The sequence below is a fragment of the Nyctereutes procyonoides genome, unplaced genomic scaffold (genome assembly GCF_905146905.1).
Source record: "Nyctereutes procyonoides isolate TBG_1078 unplaced genomic scaffold, NYPRO_anot_genome, whole genome shotgun sequence".
Taxonomy (NCBI): domain Eukaryota; kingdom Metazoa; phylum Chordata; class Mammalia; order Carnivora; family Canidae; genus Nyctereutes; species Nyctereutes procyonoides.
In genome coordinates this window covers 65,705,537-65,732,804 of record NW_026575146.1, presented here as the reverse complement: position 1 = coordinate 65,732,804, position 27,268 = coordinate 65,705,537, and the positions used below count along the sequence as shown (strand labels likewise).

Here is a 27,268-nt window from a genome sequence, read left to right as displayed (position 1 = left end):
CAATGGTTGATTCTTGTTCTTTTAGATTTCAGTCCTGTGAACTTTGGTTCAGTAGCTAATTCGGTCAGACTCATGCTGCATTTAAAAGATTTTCTTTTCAGTAAGGATGTGCACATTAGCCTTCCCCAAGGAAGTCTGGCCAAACAAGTTTTCATTCCCATTAGGGCTTCACTTTGCTTACGCTCGTACTTCATACTGACACGTTCCTTTCGTAGTGACCCTGCATTTCTCTGTTTGTGCTGGTTGACACAGGACACTTTCTTGAGGGGTGGCAACGGAGCAGCTCGGGTCAGTGTGAAGGTACAGAGAAAAGTAAAAATCAGTGAGGAAGATGTGTTTATAGAAACAAATCCTTCTGAACTTTATTGAGCTTATATCTAAAGATAATAATGGGCAAACAAGGCTGAAGAACAGATTTTGAAGAGGTAACATGAAATAAAACCTTCCCACCTGTGAAGGATCAGTATTAGCAGAATGATGCAGGACCTTCCAGGTTTAAAAAAAAAATCAATTCTTAAAGAGGGAAAAATAAATACAACCTAACTAGAAAAAAACAAAGCTTTTTGTGGTTTTGCGAGATTGTGCTCTGAACAGCAAACTCCTTAGGGCTGGCTTGCCACCTGACTGCTGCTGGTCTTGTCATTACAGGATGATGTGGGCAGCGGGGACCGTGGCCGCCATGTCCAGCATCACATTTCCAGCAGTCAGTGCGCTTGTCTCTCGGAATGCAGAGTCAGATCAGCAAGGTGAGGTCCTCTTGTTTTTTCCTTTTGCAAAAATATACCTGAAGTAGAGAGGCTCTGAGCCTCTCTCCATGTCCCGGAGCAGGTGGCAGCCAACTGGTCCTTTCTCAGCAATTATACCTATTTTCCTTCCTGCTTTGATCTTCTTTAAATCTGGACTAATAAGCAATTCAGAATACTGAGGATTAGAAATAGAACTATAAAAAAAAAAAAAAACTACCTATTTTCTCTTTTTAGTTTTGAGTCCTCTTTTGTGTTAACACCAGAATTAACTAATCATTTTAACAGGTATGTCAAATAACAATAGACTAGTTAGTAATGAGGTCTTTATTTAATCACTGAGATTTTGTCAATTTGGAATCTGTCAAAGTCCATTAGCTTAATTTAGAAAATGAATTTTTGAGGATAAATACATATGCGTAGTTGTTACATGCCCAGTGAGAAACACAATGAAAATGTAGGTGACCATGGTACCATCTAGACTCCTCATCCTTCTCGAACCTCTGTCAAGTGGGAACCACTGCCAGAATTAATCCTTTCCTTCTCCATCTGTTAATAACTCACCTAACTGTAGTCAGGAAGTAGTGAAGTTTAGAAGGAAAATCTTTTAAATGCATTAGAACCCTTTAAGAAGCTTTAATAAGAAACTAGATTAGAAAAGATTATGTTGTACCTGCTTTTCCAACATCAGAAATTAGATGTCTTATTCGTATCCATTTTTAAAGCGTTACCTAAAGGGCCACAGGTCCTGTGTGTCACCCTGACTGTGGGAACTCACTTGGCTTTGTGTCCTTGGGGAGGTGTTGTGTCTGAAGAAGTCAGCCAGCTGTGGAGGGTGGGCACTGTCTTCTTGACGTCTGACAGGCACCATCTGGTCTTTCGTGACATGAATTCTCTTTGGCTCTTATGCCTGTTTAATTTTTTTTCCAGTGGTTATTAGCTGTTTTATTTATTTTTTGAAAAATTTTGTTTATTTATTCAAGAGAGAAAGAGGCAGGCAGAGACACAGAGGGAGAAGCAGGCTCCATGCAGGGAGCCCAATGCGGGACTCAATCCTGGGATCCCAGGATCACACCCTGAGCTGAAAGCAGAAGCTCAACCACTGAGTCACTCAGGTGTCCCTTATTATGCCTGTTTTAATACCGATGTCTCTAAATGTTAGCATACAACATTACTGGAACACATTAAGCTGAATTGTATCTGAACAGTTCTGACTTATGGAAACATCCTTTTCATATGGTTCAAGCTAATATTTTATCTGCCACATTAGAACCAGAGATACCTAGAAGTGGCACTTCTGGGATTTTTCAGTGAAGGTCACCATGAGGAGCAGAGTCTGTGGAGATTGCTAGGAGTACACAATGTTGGGACTGCTGTGGACTCCCACACAGGGCTCCAGGAGACAAAGGGCAGATACTTACTTTAAAAGCACCATTAGGGATCCCTGGGTGGCGCAGCGGTTTGGCGCCTGCCTTTGGCCCAGGGCGCGATCCTGGAGACCCGGGATCGAATCCCGCATCGGGCTCCCGGTGCATGAAGCCTGCTTCTCCCTCTGCCTATGTCTGCCTCTCTCTCTCTCTCTCTCTCTCTGTGACTATAATAAATAAATAAATAATTAAAAAAATAAAATAAAAGCACCATTAGATAAGGAAAGGAGGAAAACTAATTCCATAAAAAAGTGGAAATTGCCTATAAATGGAGAACATTTAAGTTTTTTCATTTTTTATTCTCCATTTATGGGAAGAATCTAGCTGTTATGGGGGGAATTTAGCCCCAAAAGAGATTTTGCAAACATCACTTCATCTTCTTATAGATCTTAGGGCAATATTAAAAGGACACAGTAAAACCAGTAATACATTTATGCACTGAATGAAACTATGACGGGCAAGTCCCTAATCTCCTTCCCTTAGCACAGACTACTTAGTCCAGCTGAAGCAATATATCACAGTTGGTAAGAAAATACCGCGAAATCCCTAATCTTGAGATGCTTTTCTGAAAAGACTGCCTCCCGTCTCTTTGTTCTGATGTAGGAGTTGCCCAGGGGATCATAACTGGAATAAGAGGACTGTGTAATGGCCTGGGGCCAGCACTGTATGGCTTCATATTCTACATGTTCCATGTTGAACTGACAGAGTTAGAACCAGAACTGAATTCTGACAATGCTGCCCTGCAGGTAATTTGGTGATAAGTCTAGTTTTATAACAACCATTATGTCTGATTATAGCAAAATCAGAACTTAAATTCGGAAAATGTTTTTAAGTTTCTATTGTATTTGATAGTAAGTGCTATATGTTCAGTGCTTCCTGGGATTGGGGAAGGATCACTTCAATGATGTAATATCTTCTGCAAAAGCTTTGTCCTACTTTTGTTCAGACTCCATTTTTACCTACACACGTACTCTAATCAGAATGTTGTCTTCTGGTGAAGCCCAGCGAGGTCAAATAAAATCTGAAATGACCTAAATCCCTGCTAGAAATTTAGCTCGAGTGCTTTTTCTACTATTTGATATTTCTTCAATGTAAATTTCTGTATAAAAGTGTTCTTAATGCTCATCAACAGAGTGTATGATGTGAGGTCATAGGATGGGGCAGGAAGTCCACAACTTACCACTTGAGCTGTTGAGAAGTGGTGCAAAGAACAATGCCTAGTTGCCCTCTCTCCTGTTCCGAAGACAGGCTCTTAGAATTTGCCTTGGTACTTAATGAAACATTTGCTTATGAGAGAATTTTTTACTTTTTGATGGTTTGGGGGAGTCCAGGGCTAAATTTGTATTACTAATCCAAAAGGATACTAACCAAATCCTTTGTCTCCATTTTTTTCCTGTGTGCCTCAGGGAGCTGTCATCCCAGGCCCACCATTTTTATTTGGGGCATGTATAGTTCTTATGTCTTTCCTGGTTGCCTTATTCATCCCTGAATACCGTAAAGGCAGTGGAATTCAAAAACATAGCAACAGCATCAGCGGCAGCCTGATCAATACCCCAGAGCGGGGCAGTGATGAGGACATTGAGCCACTACTGCAAGACAACAGCATCTGGGAGCTCTCTTCCTTCGAGGAGTCTGGGAATCAGTGCACTGAGCTGTAAACTTGGCAGAAAGGGGGGTTCTGCACACACCTTCTCTCAGAGCCGTGGGGAGCCACACCACAAGGAGACTTCATGGTGCTGGAGGGGAGATTCTAGTGGCATCCTACAGGGCCAGGTTTGAGAAGTGACCCTCTCCATCCCTCCACCTCTTCCTTTTTGTTGCTGTTGTACATTAGAACAAGATTTGAAGTACTTTCCTGCAAACGTTTCAACTCTCAAAGTCACCTGGAGTCCAAACTTTGAAACTCAAATATAAAGATTCCTTATCTCTGGTAGGATGGCTTTCCTTGAGTAACTCTGTAAGAAGGTGATAGCAGTTTTTCCATCTCCTTTTTAGCAGAAGGTGCAGGGTGGAAGTGGACTGCCATCTCTGGCAAGATTTGAGGTAAAAAAATCCCTGCTTATTTTCTTCCTTCCTGTTTCTCTCCTCTGTGCCCGTTGAGCCCATGGGTGTTTATGAGTGGCCGTTCCAAGAGTCACTCAGTATCAGGGATCTCTTGTCAACAAAACCCGAGTCTTACTCTCCTTTCCTTCTATTTCCTATTCTTGGCTAGAATGAAATTCAGCATATACACCTCTGGACATGAATATTGATCAGTGATCACCTTTATTAGATAAAGGGAAATTTTCTTAAAAATTTAAATTCTGAAGAATGAGCAACTCAGATCACTGGACCTGTTTTGGTCAGATCCAAGGTGATTTTACGGAAGAACACACAACTAATCTGGTAGTAACACAGAACTTGAAGGGAGTTTCTAAGAAAGTTTTCAGTAATATAAATATTCCTAAGTGGGGGTAAGCATTAGTGACTGAAACCAATAAAGTTTATATCCAAGTTAAGATTCATAGAACACACTATTAGCATCTGTTCTGGCTGCATCTTCTGTCTCCTCAGTTCTTCCTGTTCATCTCACTCCTGCCTTAACTGCTTTGTTGTATGCATCTGTTTTCAATCAGTCTTTCTGTTTATCTGACTTTTGAATTTCATGGGAATATGCACATCAGATTCTTTTCTAAAATACGGTGGTTTAGGAAGCTCAGTTTCACAATAAGTGTCTTGCTAATTTTTCGAGATGTTTTATGGACAGAAAACTTTACAGATTTATATGTATTTTGCTGCACCAGTATGGACCATTAATTAGGGCCCACCCACCTTTAACAGAGCACTCCTCTGGAAGTTTTATAGGTATGAAATATATGTAGATATTTGTAAGGAGTTTTAATTTTTTTTGATGGGGTGCTGTGTAAATCTTGTATTTATAAATGTTATAATGAAGGTGTTGAAAGAAAAATATATATACAACTTTTATAAAAGGATTGTGTACTGACTGAATACATTTAAAAGAAAATATATTTTGAAACCTGTTCTGCTATGAACAAAGATAACATATCTTTTTACTATGCTGTTGGTTTTTAAGTTAAGCTTCCTAATGCATAATAAATTTGCAATGGATACTTCTATGTCTTTTGTGTTTCTTTATTTTTTTATTTTTTTTTTTTTTTATTTATGATACAGAGAGAGAGAGGCAGAGACAGGCAGAGGGAGAAGCAGGCTCCATGCACCGGGAGCCCGATGCGGGATTCGATCCCGGGTCTCCAGGATCGCGCCCTGGGCCAAAGGCAGGCGCCAAACCGCTGCGCCACCCAGGGATCCCTTTTGTGTTTCTTTTTTTTTTAATAAATTTTTTTTTAATTTTTATTTATTTATGATAGTCACACAGAATGAGAGAAAGAGACAGGCAGAGACATAGGCAGAGGGAGAAGCAGGCTCCATGCACCGGGAGCCCGACATGGGATTCGATCCCAAGTCTCCAGGATCGCGCCCTGGGCCAAAGGCAGGCGCTAAACTGCTGCGCCACCCAGGGATCCCTCCCTTTTGTGTTTCTTTAAAGCAAACAGTACCATTGATCTTTGGGTTCTCTTTTAAATTCTTAATCTTTAAGCTAATGCAAAAAAAAAAAAAAAAGACGTATATTTTTAAAAATACTAATTTGTAACAGACTCCCTTCAAAAATAAATCATAACTTTTTCATTTAAAATAAAATTTGTACACCCATTTATTCACAATAGCCAAAAGGTGGAAGCAACCTGAACGTCTGCTGTTGGATGAGTGGATAAAGGAAGTGTGGCATTTATATACAATGAGACACTCGGCCTAAGGAAGGAAAATTCTGACTCGCCACAACATGAATGAACACTCAAGACACGCTAAGTAAAGTAAGCCAATTACAAAAGGACATATAAGTGTGCTTCCATTTATATGAAATATCTAGTCAAATTCGGACAGATGGAAAGTAAAATACTAACTGCCAGAAGTAGGGGAAAGGTAAAGGGGGGGAATTACTGTTTAATGGGTAATGTTTCAGTTTTGCAAGATGAGAAGAGTTCTAGAGAAGGATGTGGTGAGTGAGAATGGCTGCATAAAAGTATGAATGTACTCAATGCCGCTAAGAATGGTCAACTTTACATTATGTATATTTTGCCAAAGTTTTTTAAAAAATGCTCTCATGACATCCTTAACTGCTACATATCAAAACTGGGATAAAATATATCATTTTAACCATTTACAATTCAGTGGTTTTTAACTTACAAGATTTACAGCTGTTAAGGCTATCTCCAGAACATTTCCATCATCCCAAAAGAGAAACCCCATATCCATTAGCAGTCATTACCAATTCTCCTTACCCCATCAGCTGGCAACCAGTAATACATCTTCTGTCTCTATGGATTTGCCTATTTGGGACATTTCCTATAAATGGAATCCTACAATATATGACCTCTTGTGTCCAGCTTCTTTCACATAGTGTGTTTCCAGTGTTCATCCATGTTGAAGTATGTGTCAAATTTTACTCCTTTTTCAAGATGAATGGTACTCCATCGTATGTATGTATATATGTGCATTTCTTTTGTTCACTTACCAAATGTAAAGGCACACTTGGCTTCTTTCCATTTTTTGGCTAATATGAATAATCCTGCTATTAACAATCTTGTCCAAATTTTATGTGAACACGTTTTTAATTCCTCTTAGATATATACCTGGGATTGGAATTGATACGATTTACGTAGTAACTCTGTTTAACTATTTCCAGAACTGTCCAAGTGTTTTCACAGCAGCTGCTCATTTTACATTCCCATCAGTAATGTAGGAGGAGGCTTCAATTTCTCCATATCCTTGCCAGCACTTGTTTTGTCATTGTTTTATAAATATTCAAGCTGGTTTAAAGTGGTATCTTCCTGTGGTTTTGATCTGCATTTCCCTGATGCCAGTTATGTTGAACATCTTTTCATATGTTGTTAATTAGATGTGTATTTTCTTTGGAGAAGAAATCCATTGCCCATTTGTGAATTGGGATGTGGTAAGAGTTTTTTACGTATTCTGGACATCAAACTCTTATCAATATGATTGGTGAATGAATGTTTTCTACTGTTCTGTGAGTTGTCTTCTCCCTTTCTTGATCATGTCCTTTGAAAAGCTTTAATTTGGGGCTCGTGGGTGGCTCAGTTGAGCACTGGACTCTTGGTGTTGGCTCAGGGCATCTCAGGGTTGTGAGATCGATCCCCATGTTGGGTTACATGCTTCAGATTCTCCCCCCCCCCACTGTCTCTTTCTCTCTAAAATAAAATCTTTTTTAAAAAAAGTTTCATCAGAATTTAAAAATGTTGCTTATATTTTTGGTATATAAGAATCCATTACCAAATACAAAGTCATGAAAATCTGCCCACCATATATTCTAAGGATTTTATACTTTGACCTTTAATATTTGTCTTTGACCCATCTTTAATCACTTTTTATATGTGATCTGAGGCAGATTTCAATATTCTGAATGAATCAGAACAGTTCAGAGGTACATGAATATTCAGTAAGGTCAACATCACTTGTTGAAAGAGATTCTTTGCCCCTGAAAGTTGTTGGCACCACTGTCAAAAATCTGATGAACAATGACGTGTGTGGTCTGTTTCTGGACTTTCAATTCTACCCCACTGGTCTGTCCTTATGCCAATACCACAGGATTTTGATAGCTACTATTGTTAAACAGAAAGTTCTGAAATCAGGGCAGCCCGAGTGGCTCAGCGGTTTAGCGCCACCTTCAGCTCAGAGCCTGATTCTGGAGACCTGGAATCGAGTCCTGCGTCGGGCTCCCTGCATGGAGCCTGCTTCTCCCTCTGCCTCTCTCTCTCATGAATAAATAAAGATTAAAAAAAAAAGAAAAGTTCTGAAATCATAAAGTATGAGTCCTCCAACTTTGCTCTTTAAAGATTGTTGTGCGGGCAGCCCTGGTGGCGCAGCAGTTTGGCGCCGCCTGCAGCCTTGGGTGTGATCCTGGAGACTCGGGATCAAGTCCCACATCGGGCTCCCTGCATGGAGCCTGCTTCCCCCTCTCCCTGTGTCTCTGCCTCTCTCTCTCTCTGAATAAATAAATAGGGGGGAGGGGCAAGATGGCAGAAGAGCAGGGTCCCCAAATCGCCTGTCCCCACCAAATTACCTAGATAACCTTCAAACCATCCTGAAATGGAGCGGCTCCAGGGAGGGAGCTGCAGGGCGGGAGCGCGAATCCAACAGCGCAGGCCCCGGAGCACAGGGCGCCGGGACACAGCCCAGGATCCGGCCTCCCCCGGGACAGGCAGAGGCCGGGAGGGCCCAGGACAGCAAGGACGCTCCTGCCCCGAGCTGAGCAGATCAGCGGCCCCGCCCCGGAGCCTCCAGGCCCAGCGGACGGAGAACCGAGAGCCGAGAGCCCCGAGCCCCGTAGTTCCTGCGGAGGCTGAATCCAGGCTTCCAGAGTTGCCATAGCAACTGCGGTTGTTCCTCCTGGGGCCCCACGGGGTAAACAACCCCCGCTGAGCCCTGCAGCAGGCAGGGGCAGAGCAGCTCCCCCAAGTGCTAACATCTGAAAATCAGCACAGCAGGCCCCTCCCCAGAAGACCAGCTGGACGGACCAGTGATACTCCCCCGTGTTCCAATACAACTTGTTTTTGGCCACTCTGCACTGAGCAAAATGACTAGAAGGAAAACCTCACCTCAAAAGAAAGAATCAGAAACAGCCCTCTCTCCCACAGAGTTACAAAATCTGGATTACACTTCAATGTCAGAAAGCCAATTCAGAAGCACTATTCTACAGCTACTGGTGGCTCTAGAAAAAAGCATTAAGGACTCACGAGACTTCATGACTGCAGAATTTAGATCCAATCAGGCAGAAATTAAAAATCAATTGAATGAGATGCAATCCAAACTAGAAGTCCTAACGACGAGGGTTAACGAGGTGGAAGAACGAGTGAGTGACATAGAAGACAAGTTAATGGCAAAGAGGGAAACTGAGGAAAAAAGAGACAATCAATTAAGGGACCATGAAGACAGATTAAGGCAAATAAATGACAGTCTAAGGAAGAAAAACCTACGTTTAATTGGGGTTCCCGAGGACGCCGAAAGGGCCAGAGGGCCAGAATATGTATTTGAACAAATCCTAGCTGAAAACTTTCCCAATCTGGGAAGGGAAACAGGCATTCAGATCCAGGAAATAGAGAGATCCCCCCTAAAATCAATAAAAACCGTTCAACACCTCGACATCTAATAGTGAAGCTTGCAAATTCCAAAGATAAAGAGAAGATCCTTAAAGCAACAAGAGACAAGAAGTCCCTGACTTTCATGGGGAGGAATATTAGGGTAACAGCAGACCTCTCCACAGAGACCTGGCAGGCCAGAAAGGGCTGGCAGGATATATTCAGGGTCCTAAATGAGAAGAACATGCAACCAAGAATACTTTATCCAGCAAGGCTCTCATTCAAAATGGAAGGAGAGATAAAGAGCTTCCAAGACAGGCAGGAACTGAAAGAATATGTGACCTCCAAACCAGCTCTGCAAGAAATTTTAAGGGGGACTCTTAAAACTCCCCTTTAAGAAGAAGTTCAGTGGAACAATCCACAAAAACAAGGACTAAATAGATATCATGATGACACTAAACTCATATCTGTCAATAGTAACTCTGAACGTGAATGGGCTTAATGACCCCATCAAAAGGCGCAGGGTTTCAGACTGGATAAAAAAGCAGGACCCATCTATTTGCTGTCTACAAGAGACTCATTTTAGACAGAAGGACACCTACAACCTGAAAATAAAAGGTTGGAGAACCATTTACCATTCAAATGGTTCTCAAAATATACCCTAAAAACTACAGAACACTTCTGAAAGAAATTGAGGAAGACACAAAGAGATGGAAAAATATTCCATGCTCATGGATTGGCAGAATTAATATTGTGAAAATGTCAATGTTACCCAGGGCAATTTACACGTATAATGCAATCCCTATCAAAATACCATGGACTTTCTTCAGAGACTTAGAACAAATTATTTTAAGATCTGTGTGGAATCAGAAAAGACCCCAAACAGCCAGGGGAATTTTAAAAAAGAAAACCATATCTGGGGGCATCACAATGCCAGATTTCAGGTTGTACTACAAAGCTGTGTTCATCAAGACAGTGTGGTACTGGCACGAAAACAGACATATAGATCAATGGAACAGAACAGAGAACCCAGAAGTGGACCCTGAACTTTATGGTCAACTAATATACGATAAAGGAGGAAAGACGATCCACTGGAAGAAAGACACTCTCTTCAATAAATGGTGCTGGGAAAATTGGACATCCACATGCAGAATAATGAAACTGGACCACTCTCTTGCACCATACACAAAGATAAACTCAAAATAGATGAAAGATCTAAATGTGAGACAAGATTCCATCAAAATCCCAGAGGAGAACTCAGGCAACACCCTTTTTGAACTTGGCCACAGTAACCGGAGAAGGACAAACAGTGTATGTTCTCATTCATTTGGGGAATATGAATAATAGTGAAAGGGAATATAAGGGAAGGGAGAAGAAATGTGTGAGAAATATCAGAAAGGGAGACAGAACATAAAGACTTCTAACTCTGGGAAATGAACTAGGGGTGGTGGAGGGGGAGGAGGGCGGGGGGTGGGGGTGAATGGGTGACGGGCACTGAGGGGTACACTTGACGGGATGAGCACTGGGTGTTATTCTGTATGTTGGTAAATTGAACACCAATAAACATTAATTTATAAAATTAAAAAAAAAATAAATAGAATCTTAAAAAAAAAGATTGTTTTGCTATCCAGTGTCTCTCATTTCATGTGAAATTTCATATGAAATTTAAAATCAGCTTTTCCATTTCTGGAGAGGGAGGAAAAGCAGTTGCTATTGTGATAGAGAATGCACTGAACCCATAGATCACTTTGGGTACTGTTGCTATGTGAACAGTATTTAAGCCCTCCTACGGCCATACGGTATCTTTCCATTCAGATTGTTCATTGCTAGTGTACAGAAATACAATGGATTTTTGTGTTTACGGTGTATCCTGCAGCTTTGCTGAACTTATTAGTGCCAGTAGTTCTTTTTCTATGGACTTATTCGGGTTTACTGTATATTAGATCGTGTCATCTCCAAACAGATATACGTTCTTCCTTTCCAGTTAGGTATTTCTTAGTTATTTTTGCCTAATTTTCTTGCTAAAACTTATGGTTGAGCAGTGGCAAAAGCAAGCATACTTGTCTTGTTCCTGATTTAAGGGAGAAAGCTTTCAGCTTTTCATCACTGAGTATGATACTATTTGGAGGTTTTTCATAGAATCCCTTCATCATGTTGTAGGAAGTTACCCTCTTTTCTTTTTGTTTGAGTTTGTGAGTACTGTTTGTTGAGTACTGTTCTTTTTGTTTTTAATTAGGAAAAGATGTCAGATTCTGTTAAATGCTTTTTCTGCATTGAGATGATTGTGTTTTATTCTTCATTCTATTAATGTGGTGTCTACACAGATTGATCTTCATAGGATGATCCCCCTTTCATTAATTACTGAGATAAATCCCACTTGGTCATGGTGCATAACCACTTTAATATGCTGCTGGATGCAAAGTACTATTTTTTGTTGTTGTTTTAGGATTCTTGCATCTGTGTTCTTAGGGGCTACTGATCTTTGCTAGTGATATCTGTGGTAATGTGTCATGCAGAATGACATGGGAAAAGTTCCCTCTTCCATTTTCTCAAAGAGTTTAAGAAAACTTGGTTGTTGACACTTCTTTATGCATTTTGGCAGAACGCTACTCTATAAGGGTGTCCCACACCAGTTATTTAAACAGAATGAAATTTTTTTTTTTTAAATGATAACTATTAACTAGGCAACCAAGACTGAACTGAGAACTCGAAGGCACTGGTTTTCAAACTTCAGCATTCATTAGGCTCAGGTGGAGGGCTTGTTAAGCATAGATTCCTGATCACACATCAGAGTTATGGACTTAGTAGACCAGGTGGTGCTTCAAAATATCTACACTTCTAGCAAGTTCCCAGGAGAAAGGGACAATCCTGATCACAGGACCACAGCTGAGAACTCCAAGGTACTGAATACAGTTTCCCTGGGCTGAGGGAATGAATGCAGTTTTCCTGGGAAAGGCTGCCACCTGGCCAGTAATGGAATTTCTAGGTTTGGATAAGCTCTGTGGGGTGATGGCTGGGGCTGACACAGTGTACCTGTTTCTGCATGTGTTGGAAAAGCTGCAAACTGGGTTTGACTGCTGCTCTCGGGAAGAACCGCCACTGCAAGCGTGAAGGATCGTCATGAGAATGAAGCTGTGAGAAGTGAAAAGACAGTAAGGAGTCAGTTAATCCCCCCTCTTCTGCAGTCTACCGTTTCTGTCTAGCATCCTTTATTGGCTAACACAGAGCCAGCTGGCAAAGCAGAACATGGATGCCAAGTAAAGGACAGGGTGGAACTAGAAGACAGTAACTGGCACCTCAACAATACCTGTTACATATATATGTGCTTCTGGTCCTTGCCAGCACCTCTCCTGTGACCCAGGTCTGCATTTCTAAAGGAGCTGGATCTTCCACAGTCCTGCCCCATTTTTTGGTAGCTATCGTTTTCCCCTAACTTTTCTACTTGGCATTAAGTACAACTGAACAATGTTGGGGTAAAAGTGCCAACCCCCCCCCATGAAGTCAAAAATCCACTTGTAACTTGCTCACCAAAAACTGAACTACTAATAGCCTACTCTTAAGAAGCCTTTTCAATAAGTCAACACATATTTTGTATGTTACATCTATTACATACTGCAGTCTTACAAAAAGTAAGCTAGAAAGAAGAAAATGTTAAGAAATCTTAAAATACATTTACAAGATCATTTCATAAAAAGTCCATGTAAAGCAGAAGGGAGTCTGTTTCTCCCTTTCCGTCTGCCCTCCCCCTCACCCCCCCACCATGTTCTCTCTCTCAAGTAAAAATCTTTAAAAAATAAAAGGACAATTCACCATGATCAAGTGATATTTATCACTGGGATACAAAGAAGGTTCAACATATGCAAATCAACCACTGTGATACATTACTAGAAGAAAGTCTATAACTCTCATCATTTTAATAGATGCAGAAAGAACACTGGCCAAAATTCAACATCCTTTGGTGATTTAAAAAAACTCTCAAATTATAGTGGCACTCTTGCCACTCACTATTGAGCATAATACTGAAAATCTGAGCCAAAAAATCAGGGAAGAAAAAAATAAAAGGCATCCAAATTAGAAAACAAGAAGTAAAACTGTCTCTCTATACAGGTGATATGATCTTTTTTTTTTTTTAAGATTTATTTTTTTTAACATTTCTTTTTTTTTTTTTTATGATAGAGAGAGAGAGAGAGAGAGAGAGAGAGAGGCAGAGACATAGGCAAAGGGAGAAGCAGGCTCCATGCACTGGGAGCCCAACGTGGGATTCGATCCCGGGACTCCAGGATCACGCCCTGGGCCAAAGGCAGGCGCCAAACCGCTGTGCCACCCAGGGATCCCAGGTGATATGATCTTAATACAGAAAACTCTACAGACTATGGAAAAAACTATTGGAACTAAAAAGGTTGGTAAAGTTGCATAATACAAAAGCAATAAAAAATCTGCATTTCACGACTTCTGGGAAGATGGTGGAATTGGAGGATCCTGGGCTCACCTCTCCCCATGCATGCAACTAGGTAATACCTGCATCAGTGTAAATAACCCAGAAAGTGACTGAAGCCTGACAGAATAGGCGCTCCACAGCTAAATGTAGAGAAGAGATCACATTGAGGAGGGCAGGAAGGTGGACTTGCGGTCTAGAGCCAAAAAGACCCATAGGACTGTCCACAGAAGGGTGCCAAGGGCGAAGAGAGAGGAATAAAGCAGATGCTCTCTCCAGGCACCTCAGACATGAGAACCTGCCCAAAGACAACAAATCCTCTTACCATTTGACTCAGAAGACCAAGGGGGTCTGATTTAGCAAGTTCTTTCAACCAGTGGGCCTTAGCACCTAAAATTTTAAAAATCAGTGACCTAGGCTCTGGGAGAGCAGGACAGTAAAAGTAAACTGAACCTCTGCCCTTAAAGAGACAGCATAACTGGGCAGCCTGGGTGGCTCAGGGGTTTAGTGCTGCCTTCAGCCCAGGGCCTGATCCTGGAGATCTGGGATTGAGTCCCACGTCAGGTTCCCTACGTGGAGCCTGCTTCTCCCTCTGCTTGTGTCTCTGCCTGTGTGTGTGTGTGTGTGTGTCTCAGGAATGAATAAATAAAGTCTTAAAAAAAAAAAAGCACAACAAACAACCCCACTGAAATACAGCACAGACTCAGCAGTTCCAAAAATGCCTGGGGAATACAAGATTTACTAATTTCAGAGTGGGTGCTTGAGGGGCAGGAATCTTTGGAAGATGTCTTCAAGAGCAAAGGAGCTGGTGAGTGTCATCCAACATCCAAAACCACAGCGTAGATACAGGGACATCTATGGGACCCAGCGCAGTTGAACACCCTCTAGCTTCCTAACAGTGCAGGCAGGCCCGTGTCCTTCTGTGGACTCACCCCTTCCATCTCCGCCTCCATGGTCTTCCTAGGTGGCTGCAGTTCGCCTCACACAGCAGACTGGCAGAGACTTTAAGGGCACTGCACCCTACCCCCATGTTCTGCAGATTCCCAGCCTCCAAAATATCGTTACCAGAGTCCATTCAAAGCAGCGCCACAAGCATGGCAGTGTGCAAACAACTCCAATAGAAGCCAGCACCACTTCACAGTGACTTAATGGCAAGTCTGCCATTAAGGATAGGAAAGATTAAGAATTTACTAGACAAACATATTAAAAGAATTCATCACTACTAAACTAGCCTTACAAGACAAATTAAAGGGGACTGTGTGAGTGGGAAAGGAAAGACCATAAGCAGGAGGAAGAAAATTAAGAAGCACAAAAGCAATGAAATTCAGCATATCTATAAAAATCAGTCAAGGGATTCACAAAAAGATGCAAGGTATGACACTATATACCTGAAACATGGGAGAAAGAGAAGTAAAAATTTAGTGCTTTTAGAATTCAAATTTAGGCAACCATCAACTTAACAGAGACTGCTATATGCAGAATATGTCATGTATACACCTATAATGGTAACCACAAATCAAAAACTTGTAATTCATATGCAAAAAATAAAGAAAAAGGAATCCCAGGTATATCACTAAAGAAAGCAAACCATGAGAAAAGAGCAATAGAACTACTACTAAAACAACCATAAAGCAAGTAACAAAATGGCAATAAGTACATACCAATCGTAATTACTTGGAATGTAAAGGAACTAAACACTCCATTCAAGACATGGGGTTACAGAATGGATAAAAAATAGCAAGACAAATCTATACTTGCCTACAAGAGACTCATTTCATCCCTGGATGGCTCAGCAGTTGAGTGCTTGCCTTTGGCCCAGGGCGCGATCCTGGAGACCTGGGATCAAGTCCCACATCAGGCTCCCTGCATGGAGCCTGCTTCTCCCTCTGCCTGTGTCTCTGCCTCTGTCTTTCTGTGTGTGTGTGTCTCTCATGAATAAATAAATAAAATCTTTAAAAAAAAAAAAAAAGAGAGAGACTCATTTCAGAAGCAGAGACAAATATATGTTGAAAGTGAAGGGATGAAAAAGCAATTTTCATGCAAACAAAAGCTAAAAGAAAGCTGAGATAGCAATACTTCTATCAGACAAAATATACTTTAAAATAAAGACAAACAAAGAGGAGTGCCTGGGTGGTTCAGTTGGTTGAGATGCAGAATCTTGATTTTGGTTCAGGTCATGATCTCGAGGTCCTGGGATTGAGCCCCATTTCAGGCTCCACACTCAGTGGAGAGTCTTCTTGAAGATTCTCTTCCCCACCCCCACCCCCCCTCACACACGTGTGTGCTCTTTCTCTAAAATAAGTAAATATATCTTTTAATAAAAAAAAAAAGAGGATGCTACACAATCATAAAGGGAACAACCCAACAAAAAGCTGTAACAATAAATATTTATGCATCCAACAGGAGCACCCAAATACATAGAGCAACTATTAACAAACATAAAGCAAAAAATTGATAGTAATACAGAAATAGTAGGGAACTACAACACTCCAGTTACATTAATGAACAGATCATAGAAACAGAAAATCAAGGCAGCCCAGGTGGCTCAGTGGTTTAACGCCGCCTTCAGCCCAGGGCCTGATCCTGGAGACCCAGGATCGAGTCTCACGTCAGGCTCCCTGCATGGAGCTTGCTTCTCCCTCTGCCTGTACCTCTGCCTCTCTCTCTGTTTCTCATGAATAAATAAAATCTTAAAAAAAATCAACAAGGAAACAATGGGTTTGAATGACACACTAGACTAGACAGATCTAACAGATATATATAGAACATTCCATACTAAGCTAGAATACACTTTTTCCCCCCTAAGTGCACAGAGAACAGACCCTTGAATAGTCACTCATGTCAGGCCACAAAACATGTCTCAACAAATTCAAAAATACTAAAATTGTATCATGCATCTTTTCCAACCAAAATGCTATGAAGCTAGAAATCAACCACAAGAAAATATATGGAAAGAACAAATATACATGGAAGTTAAATAACAAGCTACTAAACAATAAATGGGTCAACCAAGATTATCAAAGATGAAATAGGGATCCCTGGGTGGCGCAGCGGTTTGGCGCCTGCCTTTGGCCCAGGGCGCGATCCTGGAGATCCGGGATCGAATCCCACGTCGGGCTCCCGGTGCATGGAGCCTGCTTCTCCCTCTGCCTGTGTCTCTGCCTCTCTCTCTCTCTCTCTCTCTCTCTCTCTCTCTCTCTATGATTATCATAAATAAATTAAAAAAAATTAAAAAACAAAAACAAAGATGAAATAAAACAATACATGGAGACAAATGAAAATAAAAACACAATGAGTCCTGCATCTTTGGGATGCAGGAAAATTTGTTCTAAGAAATCATAGCAATACAGGCCTAACTCAAAAACAAAACAAAAAACAAGACAAAAAACTCAACAATCTAACTTTATACCTAAAAGACCTAGAAAAAGAAGTACAGAGTCTAAACCCAGTAGGAGGAGGAAAATTATAAAAGTAAGAACAGAAATAAACAAAATAGAAAAACAACAGATCAGTGAAACCAGGGCCTGGTTCTTTGAAAACAACAAAACTGATAAACCTTTAGCCAGACTCAACAAAGGGAGGAACTTAAAAAAGGAGGGCAAGGGGATCCCTGGGTGGCGCAGCGGTTTGGCGCCTGCTTTTGGCCCAGGGCGCGATCCTGGAGACCCGGGATCGTGTCCCACGTCGGGCTCCCGGTGCATGGAGCCTGCTTCTCCCTCTGCCTGTGTCTCTGCCTCTCTCTCTCATTCTGTGTGACTATCATAAATAAATAAAAATTTAAAAAAAAAAGGAGGGCAAATAAACTAAATCAGAGAGGGAAAATAACCGATACCATAGAAATACAACGGATTCTAAGAGACTACTATCAAAAAAGTATATATGCCAACAAATTGAGCAACCCAAAATAAATGGATAAATTCCTCGAAATATATAACCTCCCAAAACTGAGTCAGGAAGAAATAGAAAATTTGAACAGACCAATTACTAGCAATGAAATTGAATCAGTTGGGATCCCTGGGTGGCGCAGCGGTTTGGCGCCTGCCTTTGGTCCAGGATGCGATCCTGGAGACCCGGGATCGAATCCCACATCGGGCTCCCGGCGCATGGAGCCTGCTTCTCCCTCTGCCTATGTCTCTGCCTCTCTCTCTCTCTCTCTCTCTCTGTGACTATCATAAATAAATAAAAAATTAAAAAAAAAAAGAATCAGTAATCAAAGAATTCCCAACAAACAAAAGTCCAGGAAGAAATGGCTTCATGGGGAAATTCTACCATTTAAAGAATACCTATTTTCTCAAACTATTCCAAAAACAAAGGGAAAGAGAAGCTTCCAAGTGTATTATATGTGGCCAGCATCACCCTAATACCAAACTAGATGAAGACACTTAAAAAAACAACGCTACAGGCGATATCTTTGACAACAGATGCAAAAATCCTCAGTAAAATAATAGCAAATGGAACAAAGAATACATCAAAAATGTCATTCACCATGATCAAGTGGAACTTATTCCTGGGATGCAAGGATGGTTCAATATTTGCAAATCAATCAATGTGATACAACAACACAAAGAATAAAAATCATGACTATACCAAAAAAAAAAAATCATGTCCAGTATATTAAATGCAAAAAAAAGCAGCTGATGAAGTAAAAAAACCCATTCAAGATAAAAAGCACTTAACAAAATAGGTTTAGAAAGCACATATCTCAATAATAGATATATATTTTAAAAATAGCTAACATATACAATGCTGAAAAACTGAGAACACCCCCAAAGGTCAGGAACAAGTCAAGGATGTCCATTCTCACAACTCATATTCCACAAAGTACTAGAAGTCCTAGCCACAGCAATCAGACAAGAAATAAAAGGCATCCAGACTGGTAAGGAAGAAATAGAACTGTCACTATTTGCAATTGACATACTATGTATAGAAAACCCAAATTACTTCACAAAAAAACTGCTAGAACTGATAAACGAATTCAGTAAAATCATCAGATGCAAAATCAACATACAGAAATGCTGCATTTGGGGATCCCTGGGTGGCGCAGCGGTTTGGCGCCTGCCTTTGGTCCAGGATACGATCCTGGAGACCCGGGATCGAATCCCACATCGGGCTCCCGGTGCATGGAGCCTGCTTCTCCCTCTGCCTATGTCTCTGCCTCTCTCTCTCTCTCTCTCTGACTATCATAAATAAATAAAAATTAAAAAAAAAGAAATGCTGCATTTCTATACATTTAATAATGAAATAGCAGAAAGAGAAATTAAGAAAGCAATCCCATTTACAATTGCACTAAAAATAATAAAATACCTAAAAATAACCTTAACCTATCTGTACTCTAAAAATATAAAACACTGATGAAAAGAATTGAAAATGACACAAATGAAAAGAATTTCATGTCCATGAATGTCCCTAACAGGCAGCCCTGGTGGCCCAGCGGTTTAGCACCGCCTTCAGCCCAGGGCATGATCCTGGAGTCCCAAGATTGAGTCCCACATCAGGCTCCCTTCATGGAGCCTGCCTCTCCCTCTGCTTGTGTGTCTCTGCCTCTCTCTCTCTCTGTCTCTCATGAATGAATAAATAAAATCTTTAAAAAAATAAAAACAAAACAAATGAAAATTTTAAGAAACTTTTTTTAGAAACTTTTTATATGTTAGTGTGTTAGCCCTTTGTGAAGTAATTGCAAATATTATTCCAAATTCATTATCTTATTCTGATTATATTTTTTCCATAGTGTTTTTTAATCAGTTGCATTTTTAATTATCTTTTAAAAGATTTTTTAAAGATTTTATTTATTTATTCATGAGAGACAAAGAAGGAGAGGGAAAGACACAGGCAGAGAGAGAAGTGGGCCCCCTGCAGGAAGTGCAATATGGCACTCGATCCCAGGACTCTGGAATCATGACCTGAGCCTAAGGTAGACGGTCAACCACTGAGCCACGAGGTGCCCCTTACTAAAAGGTCCTCACCCATACTCATGTTATGAAAGAATTCTCTTTTTCTCCTAGTAATTGCGTGGATCTGTTTCTCCCATTTAGACTTTTTTTTTAAAGATTTTTTTAAATTTTTTAATTTATTCATGAGAATACAGAGAGGAGAGAGAAAGAGAGAGGCAGAGACACAGGCAGAGGGAGAAAAGGCCCCATGCAGGTCGCCTAACATGAGACTCGATCCTGGGTGTCCAGGATCAGGCCCTGGGCTGAAGGTGGCGCTAAACCACTGAGCCACCGGGGCTGCCCCCATTTAGATTTCTAACATACTTGGAATTTGTTTTGGTTTATGTTGTCAAGTATGGACTCAATTTTATCTTTATCAAAATGGTTATCTTGTCCCAATGATATTAAAGAATTCATCTTTTCCCCAGTGATTTTTTATGCCATAGTTCATATACACTGTCCAAATATACTTCAGTCAATTTCTAGAACTTATGCTTTATTCCCCTTGTCTATTCATACTCTAGCTCTATAATGTTACTATTATTTAGAATCTAGCCTATGTTGTTAGCAAAACCTCCTTCACTGTCTGTCCTTTTCAAGATTTCCAGCTTTTTAATTGTTAAATTTTTTGCAAATTCAGCTTTTATCTCCAACATGAAACCTTGTTTGCTTGTTTGGGGAATTATGTTAAAGTTCTATATCAACTTGGAAAGAAGTGGTATCTTTACAACAGCATTTGACAAAGTCTATTTAAGTTTTCTTCTTCTACATTTTTACATTCTGGTTTTAAGTGTCTTCTCTTTTCAAAAAATATCTTGAGATTTCCCTTATTGTCATAACATATGTTTCAAATAAAATGAAGGCTATTAATTTTATGTATTTAAAATCCTGATGCAAAAAAATAAAATAAAATAAAATAAAATAAAATAAAATAAAATAAAATAAAATAAAATAAAATAAAATAAAATCCTGATGCATCACTCAGGATTTTTTTAATTGACTGTTGAAAATTTTAGATATATTTTATTTCTTCTGCAAATAGTTTCACTTCTTTCTAAATTTATACAACTCATTATTTTCTCACTGATATCACTGGCTAATGACAAAAGTAAAAAGTTAACATACTTGCTTTGATTCTGAACTTAAGAAAATGTTTCTATTGTTTTACATATTAAGGATGCTAATTGTCTTAGGCCTGGGATATATCAATACTTATTGCAGTGATCTTTTTTTTAAGTTAGAAATGGGTGTTGAGGGGCGCTTGGGTGGTTCTGTTGGTTCTCAGACTCTTGATCTCAGCTTAGGTCTTGATCTCAGGGTCATGAGTTCAAGCCCCACCAAAAAAAAAAAAAAAAAAAGGAGGAAATGGGTGTTGGACTTTGTAAAAGATCTTTTCAAGTGCTTCGAGGAGAAATTCTATGACATTTTTCCTTAGATATATGTATATGATTAGTTATGATGATTCAATTCCAAATATTGAGGTGTCCTGGCATTTCTGGATGAATTCAACATGGTGAGATTTTATTTTAATATCCTGTTGGGTTTTGCCAATATTTAAATTTTTTAAATTAATATTCATTACTGAGATTTGTCTACAGTTATTTTTGTATATTTTCTTTCAGCTTTTGGCCCAAATATTTTATTTTATTTATTTTATTTTTTTATTTATGATAGTCACACAGAGAGAGAGAGAGGCAGAGACACAGGCAGAGGGAGAAGCAGGCTCCATGCACCGGGAGCCCGACGTGGGATTCGATTCCGGGTCTCCAGGATCGCGCCCTGGGCCCAAGGCAGGCGCCAAACCGCTGCGCCACCCAGGGATCCCCTGGCCCAAATATTTTATGTGGAAAAGCTAACTACAGCTTTTCCATCTTCTTGGTAGAATTCTTCTGTGAAACTTTCTATGACTGATGCTGTTTGGTAAGAGGTTACATTTCTTCTAACAAAATCTGTTTATAAATTTATGCTTTTCACCATAACTTGTCATTTTAGATAAATGGATTTTCCTAGGAATCTACTAATTTATCAAAGCTTTATTTTTACTCTCATTTTATTATTTTACACAAAATTGTAAAAATAGGGATGCCTGGGTTAAGAGTCAGTTAAGCCTTCAACTCTTGATTTTGGCTCAGGTAATGTTTCTGGGGTGGTGGGATCAAGTTCCAGTTCAGTTCAGGGCAGAGTCTGCCTGGGACTCTCTCTCCCTCAAATAAATCAGTCTTTTTTAAAAAACAGAATTGTGAAAGTAGTTTACCATTAAAATTTCCTCTTTCACAGCTATTTCTCCTGGTCACTTCTTATATTTTTCTTCATTTTTTCATTTTTTTCTTAATTTATGGTGAGTGGTTGGACTATTTTGGTTTTTATTACACTTCATTTTTTTTACTTATTATTCACTTATATACTTTTCATTTCTCTTTTAAGCCTTATTAATTTTGCAATTTACTTTTATAATTTATTCTCTTCTGTTTTGTTCTGGTTTATTTTGTTGGTTTTTTTTCCTCCTAAACTGAAATCTTAGTTCTCTTTCTTATTGTCTTAAGAATTTAAGGATGGGCAGCCCCGGTGGCCCAGCGGTTTATTGCCACCTTCAGCCTGGGGTGTGATCCTGGAGACCCCCGGATCAAGTTCCACATCGGGCTCCCTGCATGGAGCCTGCTTCTCCCTCTGCCTGTGTCTCTGCCTCTCTTTCTCTGTGTGTCTGTCATGAATAAATATAAAATCTTAAAAAAAAAAAAAAAAGAGTTTTGGGGATCCCTGGGTGGCTCAGTGGTTTAGCTCCTGCCTTTGGCCCAGGGCGTGATCTTGGAGTCCCGGGATCAAGTCCCATATCGAGCTCCCTGCATGGAGCCTGCTTCTCCCTCTGCCTGTGTCTCTGCCTCTCTCTCTGTGTCTCTCATGAATAAATAAAATCTTAAAAAAAAAAAAAAAAGAAGAAGAAGAAGAATTTAAGGCTGTAAAAAAAAATTAAGGCTATAAAATTTTATTTAATTGCTTTAAGTGTGTATTGTTTTTGACATTTTGTGCTTTATCAATTTTCTTTTAAAATTTGCAATATCATTTTGCATTTTTTTCTTTGGATGAGTTTATTTTTGGAAGCTTCTTAAATTCCAGGTATATGTCATTTGAAAAATTAATTTCTAGTTTGGGTAAAAGTGTACTCTTATTCTTTGGAAATTACTTTTTTCTTTGAAATGTGTATTATTAGGGACACCTAATTATTAGGGTGGCCCAGTGGTTGAGCGTCTGCCTTTGGCTCAGGTCGTGATCCCAGGGTCCTGGGATGGAGTCCTGCATTGGGCTCCCCACAGGGAGCCTGCTTCCTCCTCTGCCTGTGTCTTTCATGAATAAGTTAAAAAAAAAAAAAAGTGTATTATTAGTTTTATGAATCTTTCACATGCACTTAAGAAGATGGTATTATCTTCCTATCACAGTATTAAAATCAAGATTTGTGTATAAAATCTACTTTATGTTAGCTGTTTTAGATCCTTATTTATTTTTTTGGTCCTGTGAACTGATAGCTAATGTTTCTCCCTACATACAGTTAGGGTGTCTTTCTAGTTAAGGTTTACATTTTTCTGCAGTGTTCACAGTTGTTTTTTTTTTTTAAGATTTATTTACTTATTTATTCATGAGAGATAGAGAGAGGCAAAGACACAGGCAGAGGGAGAAGCAGGTTTCCCAAGGGGAGCCCAGTGAGGGACCCCATTCCCTGACTCCAGGATCACGCCCTAAGTTGAAGGCAGACTCTCAACCACTGAGCCATTCAGGCTACACTGTTCATAGTTTTCCTAAAATAGGTCTTATTTCAGGTTGTTTATTTCTATTCTTATTACTATCTATTGTAAAGCGGGAAAGGGGGTCTTTACTTCCATTACATCCTTAAACTATTGTTTTAATAAAGTCATCAGTAAAATTTTATCCCCAACTATCCTACTGGATTCTATTATTTATAATCAGGTGAAGAATAATGACGGTGAAAATAAATGGAAAACAAATCTTCACAGAACGTGTTAAGTGGTCTGTGAACTGTAAACTGGTCGAGCCACATGTCCGATTGTGTTCAGCCTCTATTCTGAAGCAGTTTTCTCTTCGGAAAATGAGCACACTATCTGACCTAGGCACTCGCCATCTTCCTCAACTCTGAGCTCTTTGTACACACTGCCTGGTGAACCTAACTGCTTTACTTTAGCTCAAAGCTGGCAAATTTAGACCAAATCCCTGGAATCCCCAAATATCCATCAAAGAAGAGAGTGAACATCTTCCCTCACAGCTTTAGCCAAAATAGGGGCCTAATAGGGGCAAAATATTCTTTCTTTAAAAACAAATTTGGATTTTGCACACATGCTGAAATAAACGTGTTTTTATCTACTTTAAATGCTTGCTGCAGCTCCACATGTGAAATATACTGCTTTTTTGACCGGTCAAAGAGGAACGTCAGCGGTTTATCGCTCTCGTATACTCACGAGCCTCCTGTCCCATCACCTGACCCACCTGCCGGAGTCACAGCACCTCTCTCCACCCCCCGTATCCTCGTGGATTCCTTTTTAAGATTTTATTTATTTATTCATGAGAGACACACAGAGAGAGGGGCAGAGACACAAGCAAAGGGAGAAGCAGGCTCCATGCAGGGATTCCCGACGTGGGACTTGATCCCGGGTCTCCAGGATCATGCCCTGGGCCGAAGGCGGCGCTAAACCGCTGAGCCACCCGGGCTGCCCTCCTCGTGGATTCCTACTCAGCATCCCAAACAGTCTCACCTGCAGACACAGCCCAATCCTGGCCCAAACACATATTCCTAATGGCCCAAGTTCCGAACACCGCTAGACCCCTCCCCGGCTCGCGGAAGCAGCCGCTCCACCCACCAACTCCCACATCCTCGACCAGCCCGGCACTAACCGCCACCGAGAAGGCCCGGAGCTGGGGCAAACTCAGAATTCCTCAGGGGCGACCAGGCAGACGCGAAGCGGCAGAGGGGCCACCTGCCTTGTGGGGCCGGCAGCTCTTACCTACGCGACTCTTCCCGAGTCCCAGCTCCGGAGCTGAGCGCTTCCCTCGTCCTCCCGCCGCTTTCACGGCGCTGCGCGACGAGGCAAAGGAATGTGTGCCTGAACCCGGCGTCTCGCTCGTCGGAACCACAGCCTTTACGGCTCTGCGCGACACTTCCCGGGAATCCCCGCAGCGCGTGCCCAGCTCCTCCCTCGCCCGTCCCCGCGCTTCTACAGTTCTGGGCAACAGGTTCCCCGATGTTTGCGGAGTGAACCGCCGCGCGACGCTTGGCGCCCCGGCAGTGGGCTCCCCGGGAAGACGCTTCTCCCGGGACCATCCGGGATTGCCAAGTTGGCTGCCGCCCGTGAGAGTGGGCTTGGTACAGGCCTGCAGGTACGGGCCTCGCTGTCCTGAGCCACTGAGCGGGCGACGCACCACGTTTCTCTCAGGCTCCGCGTGGCAACTTGTTACTCCGGGGTTTGGGCGCTTCTTTAGGGGTTGGTGGGAGAATTCGGCCTCTGTGGACACAGGTTCTGGGGCACAAGCGCATCAGATCGGCAGGGCAGTGTGGGTCGTTCACGACTGCGCCCGGAGGACACGGAAAGCGGGGGCTTCCCAAATCCTGGGCAGGGCGACCTGGTGAGAGCTTTTGGAGGGCGAGGGGCGGTGGTGGAGGCTAACGGAGGTGTGTGCGGCCGCCGTCGACCCCGAGGGCGTCGGCGACCCTCTGCCGCACCTGGTGGGGGGGGGGCGCCTTTGCCTCCAGCGCCCCTGCCAGACTCCTTCCCAGACCAGCCCCTGTGATGCGGGGAGTTGGCAGGAAGGCCCTGCGTGTGAGTAAGTGGTTGGCCGTTGGTAGGGGCTGGAGCTGGGTAGTTTCAAATTTGGTCAATCTAGAGTCCCAAGAAAATCCTGCCGTCTTGTGAATCTTCCACTTTCCCAGTTGGACCCTTCTCCGAGGCGCCTGGAGGAGAAAGGAATGGACGTTGAAGGTCTAAAAACCACTTGTGAGTGAGGTAGTTTTAGAATATAGGTGAAGTTTGGTGGGATGAGGTAACTGAGGACCAAGAAAAAATTCTTGCGACGTCTTTGGTGCAAAAAAAAAGGTGGTTTTGTTAAAGCACTGGGAGAGGACCCTTGAGCAGAAAGCTGCTCCGAGGTTGTGAGGGGCGGCTGGTTATATACTTGGGAGTTGGGGGAGTTAAGGAAAAGGGAAGTTTCAAAGGATTTTCATGTTTTTTAAAGATTTTATTTATTTGAGATAGAGCGCCCAATAGCAGGGGGAGGGGTGGGAAACTAGAAAAGTGAAAATGAAGAACAGACCAAGAAAAATGAGAAAGAAAATTTGTTAAAATGTTAATTCTGTGTAGTAGGTATATAGTTGTCTGCCACATAACCCTCAAAAACCTTTTAAAATCTGGGGACCTGGGTATCTCAGTTAAGCTTCTGACTCTTGATATCGGCTCAGGTCATGATTTCAGGATTATGTTATCAAGCCCTGCAGCAGGTTCACTGGGCGTGTAACCTGCTTAAGACTCTCATCCCTCTCTCTCTCCCTCCGTCCCTCCGCACCCCTCAAGTCTTTTAAAATCTACATAGAAAACAAATTATAAGAAGGATATTAATTTGTTTAATCTTATATGTGGAGAATACTTATAAGACAGACATAAAAATAAGAAACCACAAAGAAAAAATATATATGATTAAATGGAATATACTTACACATTTACACATGCATTACATACCCAAATATATACACCAAATGATACCAAAGTCTAAAAACTTCCAAAAAATGATATTCAAAGTAACCCAAAAGCTTATACAAAATAACAGTGAAAAACCTAAATGAAAGCTGTGCAAATGTTAAAGATCAAAACTACTTTGATTGATATTGATCTAGTATTTGTTCTTACTGTACAAACCTTGAGCCCAGGTATTCTGATCAGGATTGTTGATATTTCCAGCCAGGTAATTCTTTGCGGTGAGGTGGGGGGCTGTCCTGTACATGGTAGGTTTAACAACAATCTGCCCTATAAACCTCCATATTTTTAACAATCAAAAATTGTTACGAATGGGAGGGGAAAGAGTGGCCTGTATGAGAGGCACTGCTCCAGCATTTTTAACAGAATAATGTGTAATATAATGAGCTGATATCTGTCTCCTCCAGGTGTTACCTGTAAAATTAACTACATCTAAAGAGAAAAGATCTGTAACTATATTATTCCTTTATTAATTGATGTCTTCAGATACTTCTACCTTGAATCAATTTGTGACATAAAATTATGCCTTTTCTCTAGATTTTCAAGTTTCTTGTAATAAAATTAGTATTACAAACATCTTCATCACATCTATCATTATAATTCATTTCTCTTTCATAGTGTTGAATTATGACCAGTTTTTTTTTTCTGATGTGGCATGACAAAGTCTACTCCAACAAATTCAAATAAACTAGATTTTGTTTTCATTAATCTTTTATTAGACTCTTCCATCTTCATTTCAGGGTTTTTTAGAACTTTTTCCCATTTCTTGAGTTGAATTCATAACTATTCAACAAATATGCGGTACACAACATGTTTAAGGTACAGTG

General features: G+C 40.9%; 2 protein-coding genes across 7 annotated transcripts in view; one reads left to right on the top strand and one right to left on the bottom strand.

The window, feature by feature from the left end:
* Positions 1-5,287, top strand: part of MFSD14B (major facilitator superfamily domain containing 14B) — a 76,076-nt gene extending 70,789 nt beyond the window's left edge. For all 4 annotated transcript variants that reach the window (XM_055309929.1, XM_055309928.1, XM_055309930.1 and 1 more), the window contains 3 exons: positions 649-746; positions 2,774-2,916; positions 3,577-5,287. In XM_055309929.1, the coding sequence (XP_055165904.1) occupies positions 649-746; positions 2,774-2,916; positions 3,577-3,828 (493 nt within the window). In that variant the 3' untranslated portion in view covers positions 3,829-5,287. The remainder of the gene's footprint in view (positions 1-648; positions 747-2,773; positions 2,917-3,576) is intronic.
* The window catches only part of LOC129499895 (uncharacterized), an 80,530-nt gene extending 55,455 nt beyond the window's left edge, over positions 1-25,075 (bottom strand). The window contains exons 1-3 of one of the 3 annotated variants that reach the window (XM_055309934.1): positions 24,702-25,075; positions 12,361-12,459; positions 753-1,653 (exon numbers count right to left, since the gene is read on the bottom strand). In XM_055309934.1, the coding sequence (XP_055165909.1) occupies positions 1,518-1,653; positions 12,361-12,459; positions 24,702-25,018 (552 nt within the window). In that variant the 5' untranslated portion in view covers positions 25,019-25,075 and the 3' untranslated portion in view covers positions 753-1,517. Of the gene's footprint in view, positions 1-752; positions 1,654-11,032; positions 12,460-24,701 lie in introns of those variants that run through there. The other 2 variants (XM_055309935.1, XM_055309933.1) reach the window with 2 other exon arrangements.
* Between the last annotated feature and the right edge of the window lie 2,193 nt (positions 25,076-27,268).